Source organism: Puma concolor, chromosome D4 (genome assembly GCF_028749965.1).
Source record: "Puma concolor isolate L17-30 chromosome D4, mPumCon1.1.hap2, whole genome shotgun sequence".
Taxonomy (NCBI): domain Eukaryota; kingdom Metazoa; phylum Chordata; class Mammalia; order Carnivora; family Felidae; genus Puma; species Puma concolor.
Genome location: NC_141679.1, coordinates 77,547,864 through 77,565,885, shown reverse-complemented (window position 1 = coordinate 77,565,885; position 18,022 = coordinate 77,547,864). Strand labels below are relative to the sequence as shown.

General features: G+C 47.3%; 1 protein-coding gene across 4 annotated transcripts in view; it reads left to right on the top strand.

The window, feature by feature from the left end:
* The window catches only part of ASTN2 (astrotactin 2), an 881,464-nt gene that overhangs the window by 193,597 nt on the left and 669,845 nt on the right, over positions 1-18,022 (top strand). For all 4 annotated transcript variants that reach the window (XM_086683845.1, XM_086683843.1, XM_086683844.1 and 1 more), the window contains exon 3: positions 9,912-10,296. In XM_086683845.1, the coding sequence (XP_086539971.1) occupies positions 9,912-10,296 (385 nt within the window). The remainder of the gene's footprint in view (positions 1-9,911; positions 10,297-18,022) is intronic.

Here is an 18,022-nt window from a genome sequence, read left to right as displayed (position 1 = left end):
CCTGTCCCCCTCAGCTAGTGTTACTAACCCAATTTACAGATGAGACAATGGAGGAAACTTAAGCCACATGCCCAAAGACACACGACTGAAAGGTAGTGCAGCTGCTACTAAAATCCATGTCTGTCTGACTCGAGGGCAAGTGCTGCTGGTCCCAATGTTCATTAGCTTTCCCTTTGATAAATTTCTGCGGGATTCGCACTGATCTCTCAGGATTTGGGCCTCATTCTGATCTGATCTAAAAATGATTAAGGAAGGTTGATCTGAGTGGGCAATGACTGTATTCCAAAGAACTGCTGGGTTTTTACTCTATTCCTCTGGCATTATCTTGGGAAATAAAATAGTGTCTCTAATAGATACATTATAAGTAGATGACTAGTTTAAAAGAAAAAAAAATGTTTCATTTTCTGTAATGGGACCTCCTTAAATAGGTCATCTTATATCTGTCTAGACACAAAGAGATAACTATATATAAATATAGCTAACTATAGATACGTGAAGCTAGGTGTGAGTATATTTTTATACATACGAACATATACAAACCCATACATGTATATATAGATACAGATCTTTATCAGTTATTTGCAGTTATCTTTATCAGTTTATCTTCTAATTGCTCACACATGGAACTTACCTCTTTATTTGATTATGTGCTGGGATCTTTCATAGCCTTCTGGGAGCTTACCCAGAAAAAAATTAACAGATGGATTCCTCTCTCCTCCAGTTGCAGGATCTACACCATGGTGTCTCTGTTGGCTCCTCCGCCCTCCTCCCCTCCTGCTAATCGCACACCATGTCTTCCCATCCCCTGGCGTGTCTTGTTTATACTCCACTCCCTGATCACCGCTTGAAATGCCCCAATTGTGGGACTTTCTCTTAGACCAGGGGCTTCCTCAGTCTCCATCTTTTGACATTTCGGGCCAGGTAGTTCTTTATTGTTTGTAGCTGTCCTTTGCATGGAGGATGCTCACGGATTCCCTGGCCTCTTCCCACTAAATACCATTAGCACCCGCTCTCCAGTCATGACACCCAAAAATGCCCCCATTACCAAATATCTCCTGGCAGGGGGCAAAGTAGAGAGCTGTTCTAGCCCATCGTGAACAGCCGCCTCCATGGTCTCCTTGCTTTGTCTCTCCACCATATGCATCCAGTGTGATCTTAGCACCATATTGCTTAAAAAGAAAAAAAAAATTCGAGGAACATGAGTGTCTAGAGTATAGTTCTTAACCTGTGTTACCATGTTATTCTCCCTCAAGTTCCAATGGGCAATTTCCAGTCTCTGAGAGAGTGAGCCTACATTTACTGGAAACTGTCTCAGTTAGGAGGCCTTATCCCATACATATTCACCTTGTTGTGTCCTCTCAAGCAAGTTTATCTTCTAAGCCTCACTTTTTCATCTGTGCAAAGGGTGTAGTAATCTAATAACCAGTAGGGGAGCTAAGTGCTGAGCACCAGTAACTCTAATGCAAGGTAGAAAACACTAAAGCTCTTTAAGTGAAGTTTTCGATGAAGCATTGTGGGAGTTCTGAGGATTAAGAGATTTCTTCTGGCTGAGCCTATAGAGGGGGCATCTCAGCAGAGGTCACCAAAGAGATTACATTGACACTAGCCTTGAAGTCTGGTGGTATTTGGACATGAGGTGAAGGATAACCATGAGAGTGGCATTCCAAGCACAAGAAATGATGTGGGTAAAAATACCAGGACGTTTCACAGAAACAACGAGTTCTGATGTGGCTGGACACTTGGCACTGTGCCTGCTGCATAGTAAGTGCCCAGTGGGGTTGGTGGCATGGGTGGGCGAAACATATATTTTGAGAAAGGTACCTCGAAAGTGTATGGTTTGAGACCAGATTATCCAGAAAAATGGGGGCCTGACTGACAAGAACCTGAACTGCCAAACCATAGGACTCTCCACCTTAATCAGTAAGGAGGGGCTCTGTGTCCAGCTGTGCCCCGGTCATGCCAGAGAAGATGGATTGGGAACAGTAGGGGTGGGGACAAAGCCTGGGAGATCATCCAGAGTGTATGAAGATGATCATGACGAAGGGGCTGTAGCGGCTGGCGGCTAGGACAGCCATTGGATGGAGAGAAGGGGAAGGTGGCAGAAGCTATGTTGTAGATAACTGTCAGGATTCACATGACTTCTCAGCAGCTTTGGGGGATGTGGGCTGCACGTTCCACTGCCAATACCCTTTTAGGATGTCCTGTCAACTTGGCCAAGCCACTCCTCTCTGAATCTCAGTTTCCCTCATCTGTAATGCCAAAGGTCTGGACTATTTTCCAGTAACCCCTCCATCTTAAACCTAGACTGGAGCCTGAAAGAAGACTCCCCAGAGAACTCAGAACCCTTACCCCACTAGCTCGGTCCCTCGGCAAATGGCCAGGAGCACACCCAGTGGATCATCAGTCTTCAGCCATCCTAGGGCTGGCTGTCGAGACGAGACACAAGCAACGAGAAGAGAAGGACATTACTTGGGAGAATATGCATGTTCACAGCTCTGAGGATTAAAGGCCCGTGTTCTTATCACTGCTGAACAGAGTATTATAAATCCAGTCTTAGAATACCAAATCCCCTTGCAGCTTGGCCGTTGTGAGGGAATATTAAAAAGGCCGGAGACAGAAATAATCAGTTTCCCAATGACACATTGTCAAATAAAGCATTTCTCACATTATCCTTACCCCCCACCCCCCCCGTCTTTTTTTCTTTCTCTGGCTCCTTCTCCCGTGCCTGGATAGTTAACATGAAAAAATAGATTAAAATGAGGCCAGGCTGAATGGAGTTCTAAGTTTGACTTTTCGGAAGGCTCTCTCAGTGGGGTAGTTTGGGGTGCTTTCTATTTTTCATCTTTATATTTCTTTCAGTGTTTGATATTTTGTAAGCAAACCAGCTAGAGGTACTAGCATGGGGATAAAGGCAGAACAGCAGAGAGGGTCCACGTGAGGTCTGATCAGGTGCCCTTTGGATGCTGAGGTCAGAGATGCTACAGGGACTGTAAGATTTATATTCCTCTGGAAGGTCTTGTTAAGATTTTAGGCTCCTGTATATTTATTAAGCACCTTCTCTCAACCAAGTACGGCATCTTAGGTTGTGTAAATGGCAGGGGTAGATGGCAGTTCACCTAGAGTGGGAACATGGTCAACCAGATGGCCATATTGTAGTAGTACAGCCAGATGACTGAAAACCACAGGGGCTGAGAGGGAAGACATCACAGACTGGCCCCACCCTGAAGAGGCCAAGATACTCCCTGAGGACGTGATCTCTGAGCTGAGATGGCTGAGTGAGTTGGGATGAGCAGATGAAGGGGAGCGTATTAGTTGCTAGGACTCCTTAACAAAATCACAACAAAATGAGAGGCTTAAAAGAACAGAAATTTGTCCTTCACAATTCAGGAGGCCAGAAGGCCAAAATCAGGATGTCAGTAGGGTTTGCTGTCCCTGGAGGCTGATGGAGAATCTGTCCCGTGCCTCCCAGTAGCTTCTGATGGTTGCGGGCAATGCTTGGCCTTCCTTGACTCGTAGATGCATCATTGCAGTCTGTCTCCATCTTCACATGGCCTCCTTCTGATTCTCCTTCTCCTCCCCCACCTGGTCCTCCCCCCTCCTCCTACTTGACTGCTCCTCCCTCCTCCCCCTCTTTTCTAGCTCCTCCTCTTCCCTCTTCTCATTTTCCTCCTCCTTCTTCTCCTCCTCTTCCCCCCTCTTCTCCTCCTCCTTCTCTTTCTCCTCCCTCTTCTTCTTCCTTTTCTCCTTCTCCTCCTTCTCCCTCTCCTTTTGCCTCCTCTCCTTTCCCTTCCTTTCCTTCTCCTTCTCCTCCTCCCCCTCTTCCTTCTTCTTCTCTCTCTCTCCCTCTCCCTGTGTGTGACTGTGTGTGTATGTATGTGTCTGTCTGTCTTTCTGTCCATCTGTATCCTCTTTTTTTTCCTTTAGAGAGAGAGAGAATATTTTTTTTAATGTTTATGCATTTTTGAGAGACGGAGAGAGACAGCACGAGTGGGGGAGGTGCAGAGAGAGAGGGAGACACAGAATCCAAAGTGGCCTCCAGGCTCTGAGCTGTCAGCACAGAGCCCAGCCTGGGGCTTGAACCCACGAACTGCAAGATCATGACCTGAGCTGAAGTCAGATACTTAACTGAATGAGCCACCCAGGCACCCCTCCTCTACTCTTCTTATAAGGACATCAGTCATTGGATTTAGGGCCCACCCAATCCAGTACGAACTTACCTTAACCAATTACAACTGAAGTGACCCTATTTCCAAATAAGATCCCATTCTGAGGTTCTGGGAGGACCTGGATTTTGCAGGGTCATTATTCAAACCAGAAAGGGGGTGAGAGTGCTCTGGGCAGAGGGAGTAGCCAGTGTGGAAGAGCCCAGAGCATCACCCTTGGGGGGAATGCTCATTGCTCGGTGTGGCTCCAGAACAGAGTATGGGGTAGGACTTGTGGGGACCTGGGCATGAGAAAGAAGGGAGTACCTCCTCCCTCATGGCCTTGAGTCCAAGAAAAGAGTCTGGACATTATTCTCAGGGCCCTGGAGATCAAAGAAAGGGTTTTACACAAGGGAGGGTGCACCAGGATTTGGTTTGGGACAGAGAAATAAGAGAGGCTGATATTTGTTGAGTACTTGCTTCCAGACCTTTTTTTTTTTTAAATGTTTACTTCTTTATTTTGAGAGAGAGAGAGAGAGAGAGAGAGAGAGAGAGAGAGAGAGAGAGAGAGAAAGTGCATGTGCATGCACAAGAGTATGGGAGGAGGAGGGACAGAGAGAGAGGGAGAGAGAATCCCAAGGAGCCTCTACACTGTTAGTGCAGAGCCTCCCCCCCCCCCCCCCCCGGGGGTCAATCTCACGGACTGTGAGATCATGACCTGAGCCAAAGTTAAGAACCACATGTTTAAGTCGCTGAGCCACCCAGCTGCCCCGGATAGTAAGGAGTTTCCGTAAGAGATGGGCACACACATTCTTCCTGCTCTTTCTCTCCCACTTCCTGCCTGACAGCTTAGTGAAATCCTCAGATCCCTAAGGAAAGGGTAAAACTGATCACCCCGAGACCTGTACTGCTTGCACTCCCAAAAACCAACCTGTAACTAACAGCCTGGCATTTTTATTTCTGGAAGTCGCTGCCCCTTCTCCAACCTTGTTTGTCTTGGGCTGCCCGAGAGTGAACACCGTCCAAATCGGATTTGACATCAGTGCATCCCTGAGGCCAGCGGGGCCTCTGTGTGCCACCCCCGGAGCCTTGGCCTCTTCTTCACCTGCTTTCTAAAAATTCACAGCCTTTCCCTACGTCCCCTTCTTCCTGTTTGGCTTGTGGTTGCCCTGCTGTGTTTTCTCTACCTCCAGGACTCGTGTTTGCTCCTGGCGTGCAGACTCGGTGGGTGGACACTCTGGCCCCACTTACCTTTCTAGCGTCAGCTCCTGCTTTTCTGTTTGCTTGCCCTTGGTGAGGAAAGACTGTGAAGAAATGGAGTGCGGTTCTGTGCATGTGGACCGGCACAACAGCCTGGACCGATCCAGGTGGACGCACATGACAGCTTCTTGCTTCTGAGTTACTCGTCTGCTCTCTTAGGATGGAATGTCTCACTGGGAGAACACGGCCACCTGGTTGTCTTGAGCTCCTCTGCTCGTGCACAGCACTTGTTAGTTTGCAAGTGCCATCAGAGCACTGCTCAGATTTGCTTTGCACAGCAACCCTGTGTGAAGCGTGAATGAGAGATTATCACAGGTTTACCATGTACCAGGCACTGAGTGTGCCTCTCCACGTCTAACCTCTCTCTCTATGGATGTTTTTGACCCAGTTTTATGGAGGAGATGATTGTGATTGAGAGATTCATTCCTTTGTCTAAGATTGCCCAGCTTATATGTGGTAGTATAAGAGTTAAAGTCTTTCTGACCCTTAGTCTTTGTTTGCCTCTGTGTTATACTATTCCAGGTATTGCTAATTCCAATGTACAGATGAGTAAACTGAAGGTCCCTAGGTGAATCTGAGAAATTCAAGCTCAAACACAATGAGTAAACTGGAATTCAGAACCTATTTCTTGCATGCCCGGAGCCTGTCCCCAGTTTCCTGTTCTCTACTGCTTTTTCAGGCTCTAGGGACATAGAACTGGCCAGACTCCTACCTGTAACATCCCCTGAGCTGCTCCTATGTTTGAGGCGGGGGTCCCCTCAGCCTTTCAGGAGCCCGGCATGGGGATATTTGTTTCACTAGGTCAGTGGTACAGTAAACCCTTGAATACTGAGATTCTCTTCTGGCCGAACGTTCACAGTGAAAATCTGATCTGTAACAGAAGCTACATGGTTGATGGCTCAGCTGAGGCTGAAGGACGCTGAGGTCCGGGTACCCAGGGAGAACCAGAGCTGCTGGCCTGGGATCGTATCATATGGCAAGGCCAGGGGTTAAAGAATCATTGGATCATTAGGCTAAAGGTACTTTCGAGCTCAGCCCCCATCCAAGGAGGGCAAGGGAGATGGGTGGTATTCTTCTGTACGACCTTGCGGAAGTTTCCTGTGCTGGGAAACCTATACCTGGAATTGCCTAGGTAATTTGAGGAGGCGTATGTGAGGCTGGGCAGGGGCTGATCAGGCCTTCGATGCCCCTGTCCCTTCTCACTCCAAGCAGAACCATGTCGCCATGTTGAGGTTAGTTTGAATCTCAGTTGCACTACCTTGCATAATGGACCTCCTGGCTCTGTGCCTCAGTTTCCTTACCTGACATAGGACAAAGATGCCTAGCATGCACATTTGTGCCAAGGTGAATGCCAGAGCACGTGCAAAGTGTTTGGTCCAGATTAAGAAGGATTTGGGGGCCTCCAGGCAAATATCGCAGAATAGGCATTCAGGTGCAGAAGGTCAAGCTGTTTATTCACTCCTCCTTAATTTATTCATTTACATTAAATCTACCCTGGCTGAATGCTGTTGACAGCAGCAGCAGCTAACCTTAGTCTGTGAGCAGCTGCCATGCACCCTCCCCACAGCACTACATACACACATCTTAGTTAGCCTCACGATGACCCAATGAGCTGACACTGTGACACTGCCCTTGTTTAAGCAGTCACGAAGCCAAGGCTCTGAAAGGGAAAGTGACCTAGTCAAGGACATAGCGTCAAAGTAGTAGAATCTGGACTAAAACTGTCCCTCTGAGGCCAGCTCTTAGCCACTATGGCCAACGGTGCTGGAGGGTTTTGGAGACAAAGCGTGTGCCTTCCTGCCTTCCAGGAGCTCCTGGTGTGGATTTAGGAGCTGATCCAGGGCCACAGGGGGTGACCTGGGAGGGTGGTTTAGATGCAGTGGAGGCAGAGACAGGCGGTAGTGGTTGTAGGTGGACAGTTGGTTAGGCCTTATCTTTCCCAGGGATCTGGGATCTGACCACAGGGTCGAAGTCTCATAAACGGGGTGGGCGGAAGGGGCTGTGGATGAAGGGCCCACACTGGCAGGGGCCTGACCCTCACAGCCAGTGAAATGCCCAGAGGTAAATAGAAGATAGGCAAAGAGATTTCCCCAAGGTCGTAATTGACAAAAGTGAAAAGCTTTACTGAAGAGGCAGCCTCAAGACGTGCCCATCGACTCCTGGATTTGAAGATCATGTTTTCCTTTTCCCTTCTCAGGATCTGCTCTCTCTTTGTGCACCCTCTCCATTGTTCCCGTTTTCTCCTCCCCTCCCTTTGGTCAGTGAGAACCACTATGCAGTCAAATAGCCAGTGGCTCTGCAACGAAGACCTGGGTTCAGATCCCTGCTTTACCACGTCCTGGCTTTTTGTACCCAGGTGGACCTAGGATCAAAAGCTGTGTGACTTCAAGCAGGTTCTTTAACCTTTCTGAACCACCTTTTCCTCATTTCATCTATAGAACAGAGGCTATAATCCCGATCACATTAGATTGTGTTGAAGATCAAAGAACAAGAAGGAAAAGCAATAAGGAGAGGGCCTGCTATTATTTCATCAAGTGTTCTTTCTGCCTCCTCTCTCTTTTCACTGCGGTTGCTCTTATCTCTTTCCTTCATTTTCCTCCTCCCCCACCTTCCTTTGTCTCCTCCCTCTCTTATCTGTAATGGAAAAACTGACAAGTAATACCCTGGCAAAGGAGTCTTCTAGACACAGAGCAATCACTGTTGTATGTTCTATGGAGGGAAAAAGGATCTATGTTTACTTGGGGGGGGGGGTTGCAAATGTGATGAACCCATGCATATGCACCCATTTTATAAACGTACATATGTGCATATATGTACGTACATACATACACACATACACATAAATACAATAGAGTTATTTGGTTTGTGTGTTTGTGCGTAAGTTCTGACGCCCAGAGAAAGCTCCCTGAGCATTCCATAGTAGCTCAGCTGTACCTACATGCCTGGCCACTTCTTAGCCCGCGTTCCCACCCACTTGTCCCTTCCATGGAGGTGATGAATTCCAGCTTACTGAACCAAGGTCCTTGCAAAAAGCACACGATAACGTTCCCGTGCAGGCAGGAGACTAGCCTAATGCTTTTAGTGAGTAGTATCCTTCTTGGCTTAACTGGCTATGCTTAACGGCAGTCATGCCCCCCCCCCCCCCCCCAATAATGTATTTAGCATTAACATCTGTTGTCTTTGTTAGACATTATACAAATAGTTGTCGGAAATCATCCTTGCCTTCAGTGAGATCATAGTCAAGGAAGAGCAATCAACCACATGGGTGTGGTTGGAAGGATGTAGGCTTTAGAGCTAAAACAAAAAAAATGAAACCAAACATAGCCAAAAATGAGGCTCAGCTTTTGCTCTACTGTTCACCATGAGTTTCCAAGTCTCTGGATTTCTCTCCTCTCTCTCCCAAACAGTGAGGATGATCCTTCCCAACCCCATGAATTACCCCCAGGGATTCGACACAGGGACCTGTAGCCCCCCAGACACAAAGCACAGTATGTAAGGAAGAAAAGCAGGGTAACTGAGGGAGCTACTCCATCCGTTGCAGATGTTCCTGGCACACGGTGAATACAGTGGAGTGAATAGAATGCCCACTGTCCCGTCCAGTTCTTGGCAGGTGCCATCGGGGACACAGACATGCTTGTGAGTAACCCTGCTGTTAAGGAACTCACAGAACAGGGTATTTTGTGAGTCTTGTGAATCATGTAAGATATGTCTATAAACATCGTAACCTGTTCCAGGGCAAGGTTTGGTACACAGACTCTGGAATATTTGCTAGTTGGATGTATTAAAGAAAAATAAGCTTCAGTTTGCCTTAATGCTCTGATTAAAGGAGACCTAGAAAGGTGTGTTTTTTTTTTTCATTTATTCATTCAACAGATATTTATGAGGTGCCTATTTTGTCCCAGGCCCCCTACTGGGAATCACGTATTAGAAGGAAGTACAGACCATGCAGAATTATGTTTGATTTAATAATGTTGTCTTATATTTGTAGCAGGTTGGAAGAAAGGGTACTACTGTCTCTTGATCCCTAAGTGGACTCATTCTAGAGATAAGGAAGCAAAGCTGAGAGAACGTGAGCAAATGTCCTGGGGTCACTCAGCTGATGGGAGGCAGAGTCGAGGTTCAGCTACTCACCTGTGTGAAGCCATAGCCTTGACTCTTCTCAGCGTTTAGTCATCTGCTTGCTCTGACATGACCATTATCTATCTCATTTGCTCCCCATGGCAACCTGATGAAGAAGGAAAGGCAGGGATTCTTACTCATCCTCCTAGATGTGAAAAGCAAGGCTCAGAGAAGTCAAGCGGTTTGCCCAAGGTCACACAGCTTGTTGGCGAGAAAGCCAAGTTTGGAAGTGACATCTCTCTGGCTTTCAAGCAGCAGCTAGGGGTTCCTGTGGCTTTAGGAACCACGCCCAGGGATCTGCGCTGAGTCTGGTGGACAGGGAGACCCCGCTGGTCCCGTAGCCCAAAGAGCACTGGCCCATTTTCTTGTCCTTCTGCTCTTCTGCTCCAGGGCGGCCTCATCGCACTGCTGCTCCTGCTGCTGGTGTTCACTGTGGCGCTGTATGCCCAGCGGCGCTGGCAGAAACGTCGCCGCATCCCCCAGAAGAGCGCCAGCACGGAAGCCACTCACGAGATTCACTACATCCCATCAGTGCTGCTGGGACCCCAGGCCCGGGAAAGCTTCCGCTCCTCTCGGCTACAGGCTCACAATTCTGTCATTGGAGTGCCCATCCGGGAGACCCCCATCCTAGATGACTATGACTATGAGGAGGAGGAGGACCTACCCCGCCGGGCCAACCACGTCTCCCGCGAGGATGAGTTTGGCAGCCAGGTGACGCACACCCTGGACAGTCTAGGCCAGCCGGGAGAAGAGAAGGGGGACTTTGAGAAGAAAGGTGAGTCCTCCTTGTTGTAACCCACCTTCCAGGGACGTTCTGGGGAGCTGGGAAGAGGCACAGGAGCTGGGCGGTTGGGGACACAGGTGGTGTCTTCGGGGCTGAGCCACTTTGGATTCATGGGCAATCATCAGACTTTGTCTTCTCTAGTTCTTTAGCAGTGATGGGAGAAAGAAAGAAAAAAAAAAAGAGTCCATGTTCTTGGAATTGAGTTTTGAAGAGCATCAGAAGTTACCTACTTCAATATCTCTCCATTGTCTCTTGATTACTTCCCTTGATGGCCTTCTCACTACTCTGGTGGGAAGTCTCCTCATTTTCACACACTACTATTAGAAAGTTTTTTCCTTACATTGAATTGAAATCTCATTTCTCTGGGCTTTCACGTCCACAAAGAAAATGAATCTGATTTCCTTCTTTAAGGCAGCTCTTGGAAAATTTGCAGAAAAAAAGGAGGGCTGTAACTTCTGGAAATCAATCTGAATAATCCCAGTTTCTTCAGCCAGTCTCATATGACATAGTTTCAGACGTTTCAGCATCCTGGTCACTGTCCTCTAGGTGGAGAGTCTGACTTTTCGTGTCCTAGAATGTAACACCAGAACTAACAGACCTCTTCCTCAAGGTGGGAATACTCCTGTGCCAAGCCAAATGGGACTCTCACCTCCCTCTTGCCAGCTGGTATGCTTCTGTTGATGCGATCACATTTGTTTTCCTCCACTATTGCTGGGTCATACTGAGATTTTTTGGTGACTGAAACCTCTCACCCTTTTTGATATATGCTGTTGCAAAGACACATTTCCCAGAAGTTGGAAGACAATTGATTATTTAGACATGAGCATAGAATGTGTTCTATCTGTCTTTAGTAAGTGTCTATGGCACCAGTTTGTTTATAGATGGGATTTGGCTCTTTTCCTATAAATGCTGCAAGCGAACCATTCTGCTCTTTCCTCCTCATTGTCTCTGTGATGCTGTTAAAGGCTTGGCCTGGAGAGCCCCGTTCTGACACCGACCCACTGCTTTTGGTGAGTTGAGGGGAGCCCTCGCTGCTTGGGCCAGCGCCGGAGCTCTGAGCTCCACATCCTTCTTCTCTCCTTCCAGGGTCCTTCCTCTTGGACCCGTCTTCTGTTGTGCTCAGTGGACTGATAAGGACATTAAGGGTGTCTTGCAAGGAGACATTTTGTCAAGCCTAGAACCCTGCAGAGAGGGGAGAGTGAGACAATAGGGGAGAACACAGGGTTTGGTGTCACCTGGACCTGGGTTCAAATCCTGCCTCCTTTATTTACTGGGTGACTTTGGAAAAATAGGAATTCAGCCCTCCGAATCTCAGTTTCCTCATGGAAGGGTTCCGGAAGGATTCAATATAAAAATAAAATGTGTGCAAAATACCTACCCCAGGGCCTGGCACGTGGTAGAGGTTGAATCCCCGAGAGCTGTGTTTGTAGACCTCAGGCCCCTGCTCTTAGCCAGGCTTCCAGAGTGTCCTTAACCCAGGCCCAGTATTCATCCCCAGTCTCCTTATATGTTCTAGCCTGGAGTATTTCCCTTGTCCTCCATGGTCACTCCTGTCTCTGAACTGTTCGTTTACTGACATTCCCTTCCCCCTGCCTCCAGGAAGTGGAGATGAGCTAATTAAATTAAACCCCACTCCTCAGTTCACTGGTGAAATGGCCTTGGACAAAACTCTTCGCCACCTGGAAGGCCATGCCTTCGCCTCACCTGTTTTTGTCTGATCCACGTTATTTTTTAAAATAATTAATTTTTTTAATGTTTATTTTTGAGAGAGCCAGCAAGTGTGAGCGGGGGAGGGGTAGAGAGAGGGGGAAACACAGAATCCGAAGCAGGCTCCAGGCTCTGAGCTGTCAGCACAGAGCCCGACGCGGGGCTTGAATTCACAAACCACGAGATCATGACCTGAGCCGAAGTGGGACGCTCGACCGACGGAGCCACCCAGGAGCCCAAACAATTAATTTTTTTAATGTTTATTTTTGAGAGAGAAGGAGAGAGAGTGAGTGTGAGTGGGGGAGGGGCAGAGAGAGCGGGAGACACAGAATCCGAAGCAGCCTCCAGGCTCCGAGCTGTCAGCACAGAGCCCGACACGGGGCTCCAACCCACGCACCGTGAGATCATGACCTGAGCCAAAGTCGGACGCTTAACCGACTGAGCCACCCAGGTGCCCCTTGTTTTAAACAATTAAAAGAATTTTTTTTTCAAACCCTGCCTAGGCTTTAAAACAAAGTACAGTTTGAAATACCACACAGCCCCTTCATCACTGTATCCAGCCACCCTTCCATCCATTAAGGGTGGGCGAGGAAGAAATCTAGGCAAGATGGAAGTGAAGGGCACACTTTTCCTGACTGCACCCAGCTTGCTGGTCGCCCTGCCCGTCAGGAGGGGGCTGCTCGGGGCTGTTCTTGCAACACTGTGGTCCCTGAGCACCTGCTCCTCCTTGTCTGGACAGGAGAGGGATGGCTCCCCTGGCAGGTTGTAGAAGATCTAACAGCAGCTCAGACAGGTGAGCTCTCTTTGCCTCAGGCGGCCCTTGGGAGAGAACTAAGGTGCTGTCTTTCATGAGGTGACCGGGGAACAGCCACGGGCTTTGTCCAGAGTGGACAACTATTCAGAGGCTGGGCAACCCAGACAAAAGTAATCCCATAGCCCTTTTGAAATCATACTGCCAAAGGCTGATCCCAGCTGCATGTTTGCTGCTTAGCATTTGCCTATAAATTCAAACTCCTTCACTATTCTCAAGCGCTGTCAGCCTGCTTTTCAGCTTGGACTTGTAGAGAATAGAGAGGACACTCTGGAGAGCAGAGGGAGGAAGTTTCATTACCAAGGGGCTGCTGCTTGGGTTTCCAGACCCCAAGAGCGGTGTCCTGAGCAGGTCTGACATTCAGCCGGTACACGCCCATGTGGCCACACCCTTTGTTACATATTGAACTTCTGTGTCAGTTGGTAAGTAGCTCCCTGTTCTGAGTTCCCCCCGCCACGCCCTTCTGCTTCCTGGCCATGCCAGCCCCCCTCCAAGAATCCTCCTGAAGCTCCCACCATCCAGGAACAGGGGTGGCTTTAGGGTACCTCCCCGGTGTGATGGCGGGTGCCCTGTCTTGCTAGTTGGTTGGTGCCTCTGCCTTAGAAATGCTCAGGAATTTTGCATATCATTGCTGATACACCTTAGCACATTGCTGCGGATTTAATCACGTCAGTATGTGAATGCTTAGCACTGTGTTTGGTACATAACGGAAACTTGATAGATTTCAATTCCAGTTCTCTTTATCCATCCTGAAATTTATGTTTCCCTTCCCTGAATATTATGCATGAAAGCTCAAGGAAATTAAGGTAACAGATTTATCACCTTATCAAGGGATAGGGTAGGGGATGGCTGAATGGGTATTGGGTTTTCTTAATTTGGTTTTATTATTGTGGAAAAAGAATGCATACTGTTTCTAATGGAAGGAAGGGAAGGAAGGAGAGAGAAGGAAATAGAAACAGAGACCTCTATTTAGCTCTATAACCTCTGTTTTGAGAACTTTCCTTGAATTATGCCATTTTCACCAGTAACCCTGTGAGTTGTGTACTAATGTTGCTCCCATCCTACAGAGCAGGAGATTAAGGCGAAGAGGGGCTGAGTAACCCGTCCAACGTCACACAGCAGGCAAGTGACTGAGCCAGGTTAAAATTCCAGCACTAGAACTGTCTCGATAAGGGGCAGAGCAGGGGTATGGATACACCTCCCACGCTGAGTTTCATGGTCTTGAAAGGCACTAAGCTGTTGCAATCCCAGGGACAGCTAAAGCATAGCAACCATGAACTTGCTTCGTCCACAAATCAGGGAAGAAAAATATATAATTAACATCTGTTCTTGGAGGCAGGAAGCTGCTACAGAGTAAATCTGGACTTCTGGATTGGCTTCTAGCAGGGACTTTGCAACAGAGAGATCCTATTTTTTAGTGTTTTGAGAGGCTCCCAAGGGTACATGGGACTCGTATTTGTTGTCAATAGAGCACTCTAGGGTGACAGAGAACTGGAAAGCTGTTTATTAACTTACCCTCCTAATGCCCCCAGGCAAATGCCATGTAAATGTCATTGTTGTGTAGTGCTTTCTAAAATTTCAGAGCTCTTTGTACACAGCACCTCATTCAAATGCCTTGATGTTCAAACTTCTTCATGCAGAGGCTCTAGTCTAAGCTTCTAGCACCCTCAGCTTCACTCCTGCCCACATCTTAACTTCCCTTTCCTACCCTCAGCCATTCTTTACACAGCGGCGGCTCTGTTATGATCCTTCTGGTCACAGCGTTTCATGCTGAAAGTTTTTCCTGAGCTCTCACTGCTATTGACCTCAGCTTCCATACTCCAGCCAATGGCCTCCTCTCTGCTCTTCAGTTTTCCTGAGCTTGTTGCACCACAGGTCCTTTGCATAGCCATGATTATGTTTGCCTGGAAGAATCCCAGTCTTTCCTTCCCCAGTCTATCATGGCTGACTCCTTCTCGCCATTCTGGCATCGGCTTAGTCTCACCTCATCAGACAAAGCTCTTTTCTCTATGTGAGCTCCCTTCTTTTGCCTTCTATCAACTCCCCTGTTTGTTTCTGTAATAGTAATTTTTAAATTATTTGGGCGTTTTAATTAATTGCTTTAATTTTCCCACTGGATTCAGGGTTCCATGAAGTTGTGTACCAGATATGTTTGGTTTATTCTGTGCCTCGTGAAGTATCTGGCATACAATACGTGTTGCATCAGGTAGATGGAGGAATGGGTAAATGAGTGGATGGAGAGATGGCTATCTTGGTGCGTTTCCACAGGCTGGTAACTTGCGTGGGCTCCTTACTAATCTTTTTCTGACCTGGACCAGCCTTGTTTAGTGATTTTAAATCAAGGATTTGTTGACTCTTCCCACCCCTTTCATAAGGAAGAAATTACTCTTATCAAAATGTGGAGATCGTCTCAGTTATGCAAGCTAAAAGTAGCAGAGCCAGAATTTGAACCCAGCAAACCCCAGTAGGCTCTGAACACTATACCACACGCATTAATCCTGTTCATTTATTTGAGCAGGAGAGGTAAGATATGGGCTTAGCTGCTAGCAAGCCAAGTCCCTTGGAGCTGTGTTTATCAAAAATATTGAACACCAGCCACAGTGAGAAATAGATTTTGCACTGAGGCCCCACATGTATGGGTAGGAGTGTGTGTGTGTGTGTGTGTGTGTGTGTGTGTGTCTAAAATAAGTTTTGCAAAAGCATGCTTACCTTTATTACATGTGGCATGCTCTGATATTTTCTGTTCTTTTTATGTCATCTTTTTAATGCTGCTATGGACCACTGACTTGGTTTCACAGTTGATGAGTGGGTCTTGACCTGAAGTTCAAAGATCTCCTAAACCTTAGAGAGGGTATATTATATTAGGATCCCCAGGGGCACAGGTCTCTGGTTGCTGGATCTCTGATCGCTTCCTGCAGGTGCTTTTTGCCTGGAGATCTGAAGGAGGAGGATAATTCAAGGTACTCCAGGTGAGGTTTGGGTAGAGGAACTGGGGATGGTACATGAGAGGGTCGTGGCCCACGTGAGGGCTTTATGTCTGTTGTCCCTGTGGCCAACCCATTGGTGTCTTTTACCCAACATGATGGCCCGGGGTCCCATCATCTTTATACTTTCTCTTGAAACTATGTGGCCATTCCTTCCAAAGGCTGCTCTGTATGTTCTGTATATTCTTTCCTTAGGGGACACTCTCTCTTCCATCCATTCCCCCAGCTCCCAGAAATTTCTCCTGCCGTGTTCACTCCCTGAGAAAAACCACCCATCCTTTAAGCCACAGCTCAACACCGTCCTCTTCCCAGGTTCTTGGAGGCTCAGAGGGAGATTGTCCAAGAGCATGAGGAAACTCACTCCCTAACAACAGCTCCCATTTGGCAGGGCTTTGAGGGTGCTGCCAGGCTCCCTGGGGCCCAGAGGAAAGCGGGATGGGCAGAATGGCTTTCACCAGAGCTGAACTGCTTTTAACTGGTTCATACATTGTGGCTCCACATAAGATTATTTTTTTTTTAACGTTTTATTTATTTTTGAGACAGAGAGAGACATAGCATGAATGGGAGAGGGGCAGAGAGAGAGGGAGACACAGAATCGGAAACAGGCTCCAGGCTCCGAGCCATCAGCCCAGAGCCCGATGCGGGGCTCGAACTCACGGACCGCGAGATCGTGACCTGAGCTGAAGTCGGACGCTTAACTGACTGAGCCACCCAGGTGCCCCAAGATTATTTTTGAAAGATAGTTTCTTTAGTGTAAAAAGAAAATGTTGGATATGACTTTCTTACACCAATCTGCCCTGGCTTCGTGTTACCGACTGGCTCTCCCCTCTCCTTGTTGAAAGTTCCTTTTGGAGTCTGAGTTGCAAAATGCCCCAGAGGCTGTTTGGTGTATTTTCTGTCTTCTTTACACTTATATCACCTGTCCTAGAGGGAAAGGGGGCTGACGCTTTAGTCCTTGCATCTTTTTTTGGGAGGGTGGATATACTTCCTTCACTACTCAGTCGTTCCTTCATTTACTCATTTGATTTTATTTTTTTAAGCAAGGTTTTTAAGTTTCTTTTTATTTATTTTGAGAGAGAGATAGACAGCAAGCGGGGAGGGGCAGAGAGAGAGGGAGACAGAACCCCAAGCAGACTTTGTGCTATCAGCTCAGAGCCCAATGTGGGGCTCGAACTCACAAACCATGAGATCATTACCTGAGCCAAAATCAAGGGTCGGATTCTTAACCAACTGAGCTACCCAGGTGCCCCTCATTCTCTTATTTAACAGGTGTTTACTGAACACCTACTATGTGCAAGACCTTGCATTTAATGCAGAAGAGACAAAGCACAATGGAAAATCATTTTCTTCTAGAAGCTCACAGTTTAGAGGGGTTTAAAACAGTAATAGCCGCTTTATTTTATATAGTCCTTTAACATTTATAGAATGGCTTCATAAACATTATATGATACTCTGTGTGTTACTGAACCCTTTGAGAGACCAAAGACCTTACAGAGCTCAGAGGAATTGAATCACTCTGCCCCCATGACAAAGAGTAAGTTTGGGGATGAAGCTCTCCTTAAACCCACATCTCTTGAGTTCAAGTTCACGGCTCTCTCTGTCTGGCCACACCGTATTTATCTCTGTAGCATCTTGACTATTGTTTGGCAAAACAACTTGTTACATCCAGACTGCCCTCCCCTCTTCATCTTAGGCGTAAGAATGTCTCCTCTTTGGGTGTATTCAAGCCTGGGTAGCTCTTGGTTCAGAATACTGTGGCACGATCGGAGATGAGACACAGTAATTCTTTCTAATTCTCAGATTGTAAAATTTGAACTCAGTTCGTTTCCATTCTATTTTCTTATTTGGACTTCTTAGAAAACAAAGTGGGGCAAGATCTGTATTTGAAAAAAAAAAAAAAAGGTTCCTTAGAACTGGGCAGCCTGGCAAGTATTCAGAATTGAAAAGTTTTCTTTTTTTTTTTAATGTTTGTTTATTTATTTATTTGAGAGAGAGAGAGAGAGAGACAGACAGACAGATAGACAGACAGACAGAGTGCAAGCCGGAGAGGGGCAGAGAGAGAGAGAAAGAAAGACACAGAATCTGAAGAGGCTCCAGGCTCTGAGCTGTCAGCACAGAGCCCGATGCGGGGCTCAAACTCACAAACCATGAGATCACGACCTGAGTCAAAGTCGGACGCTTAACTGACTGAGCCACCTTCAGGGGCCCCTTCTTT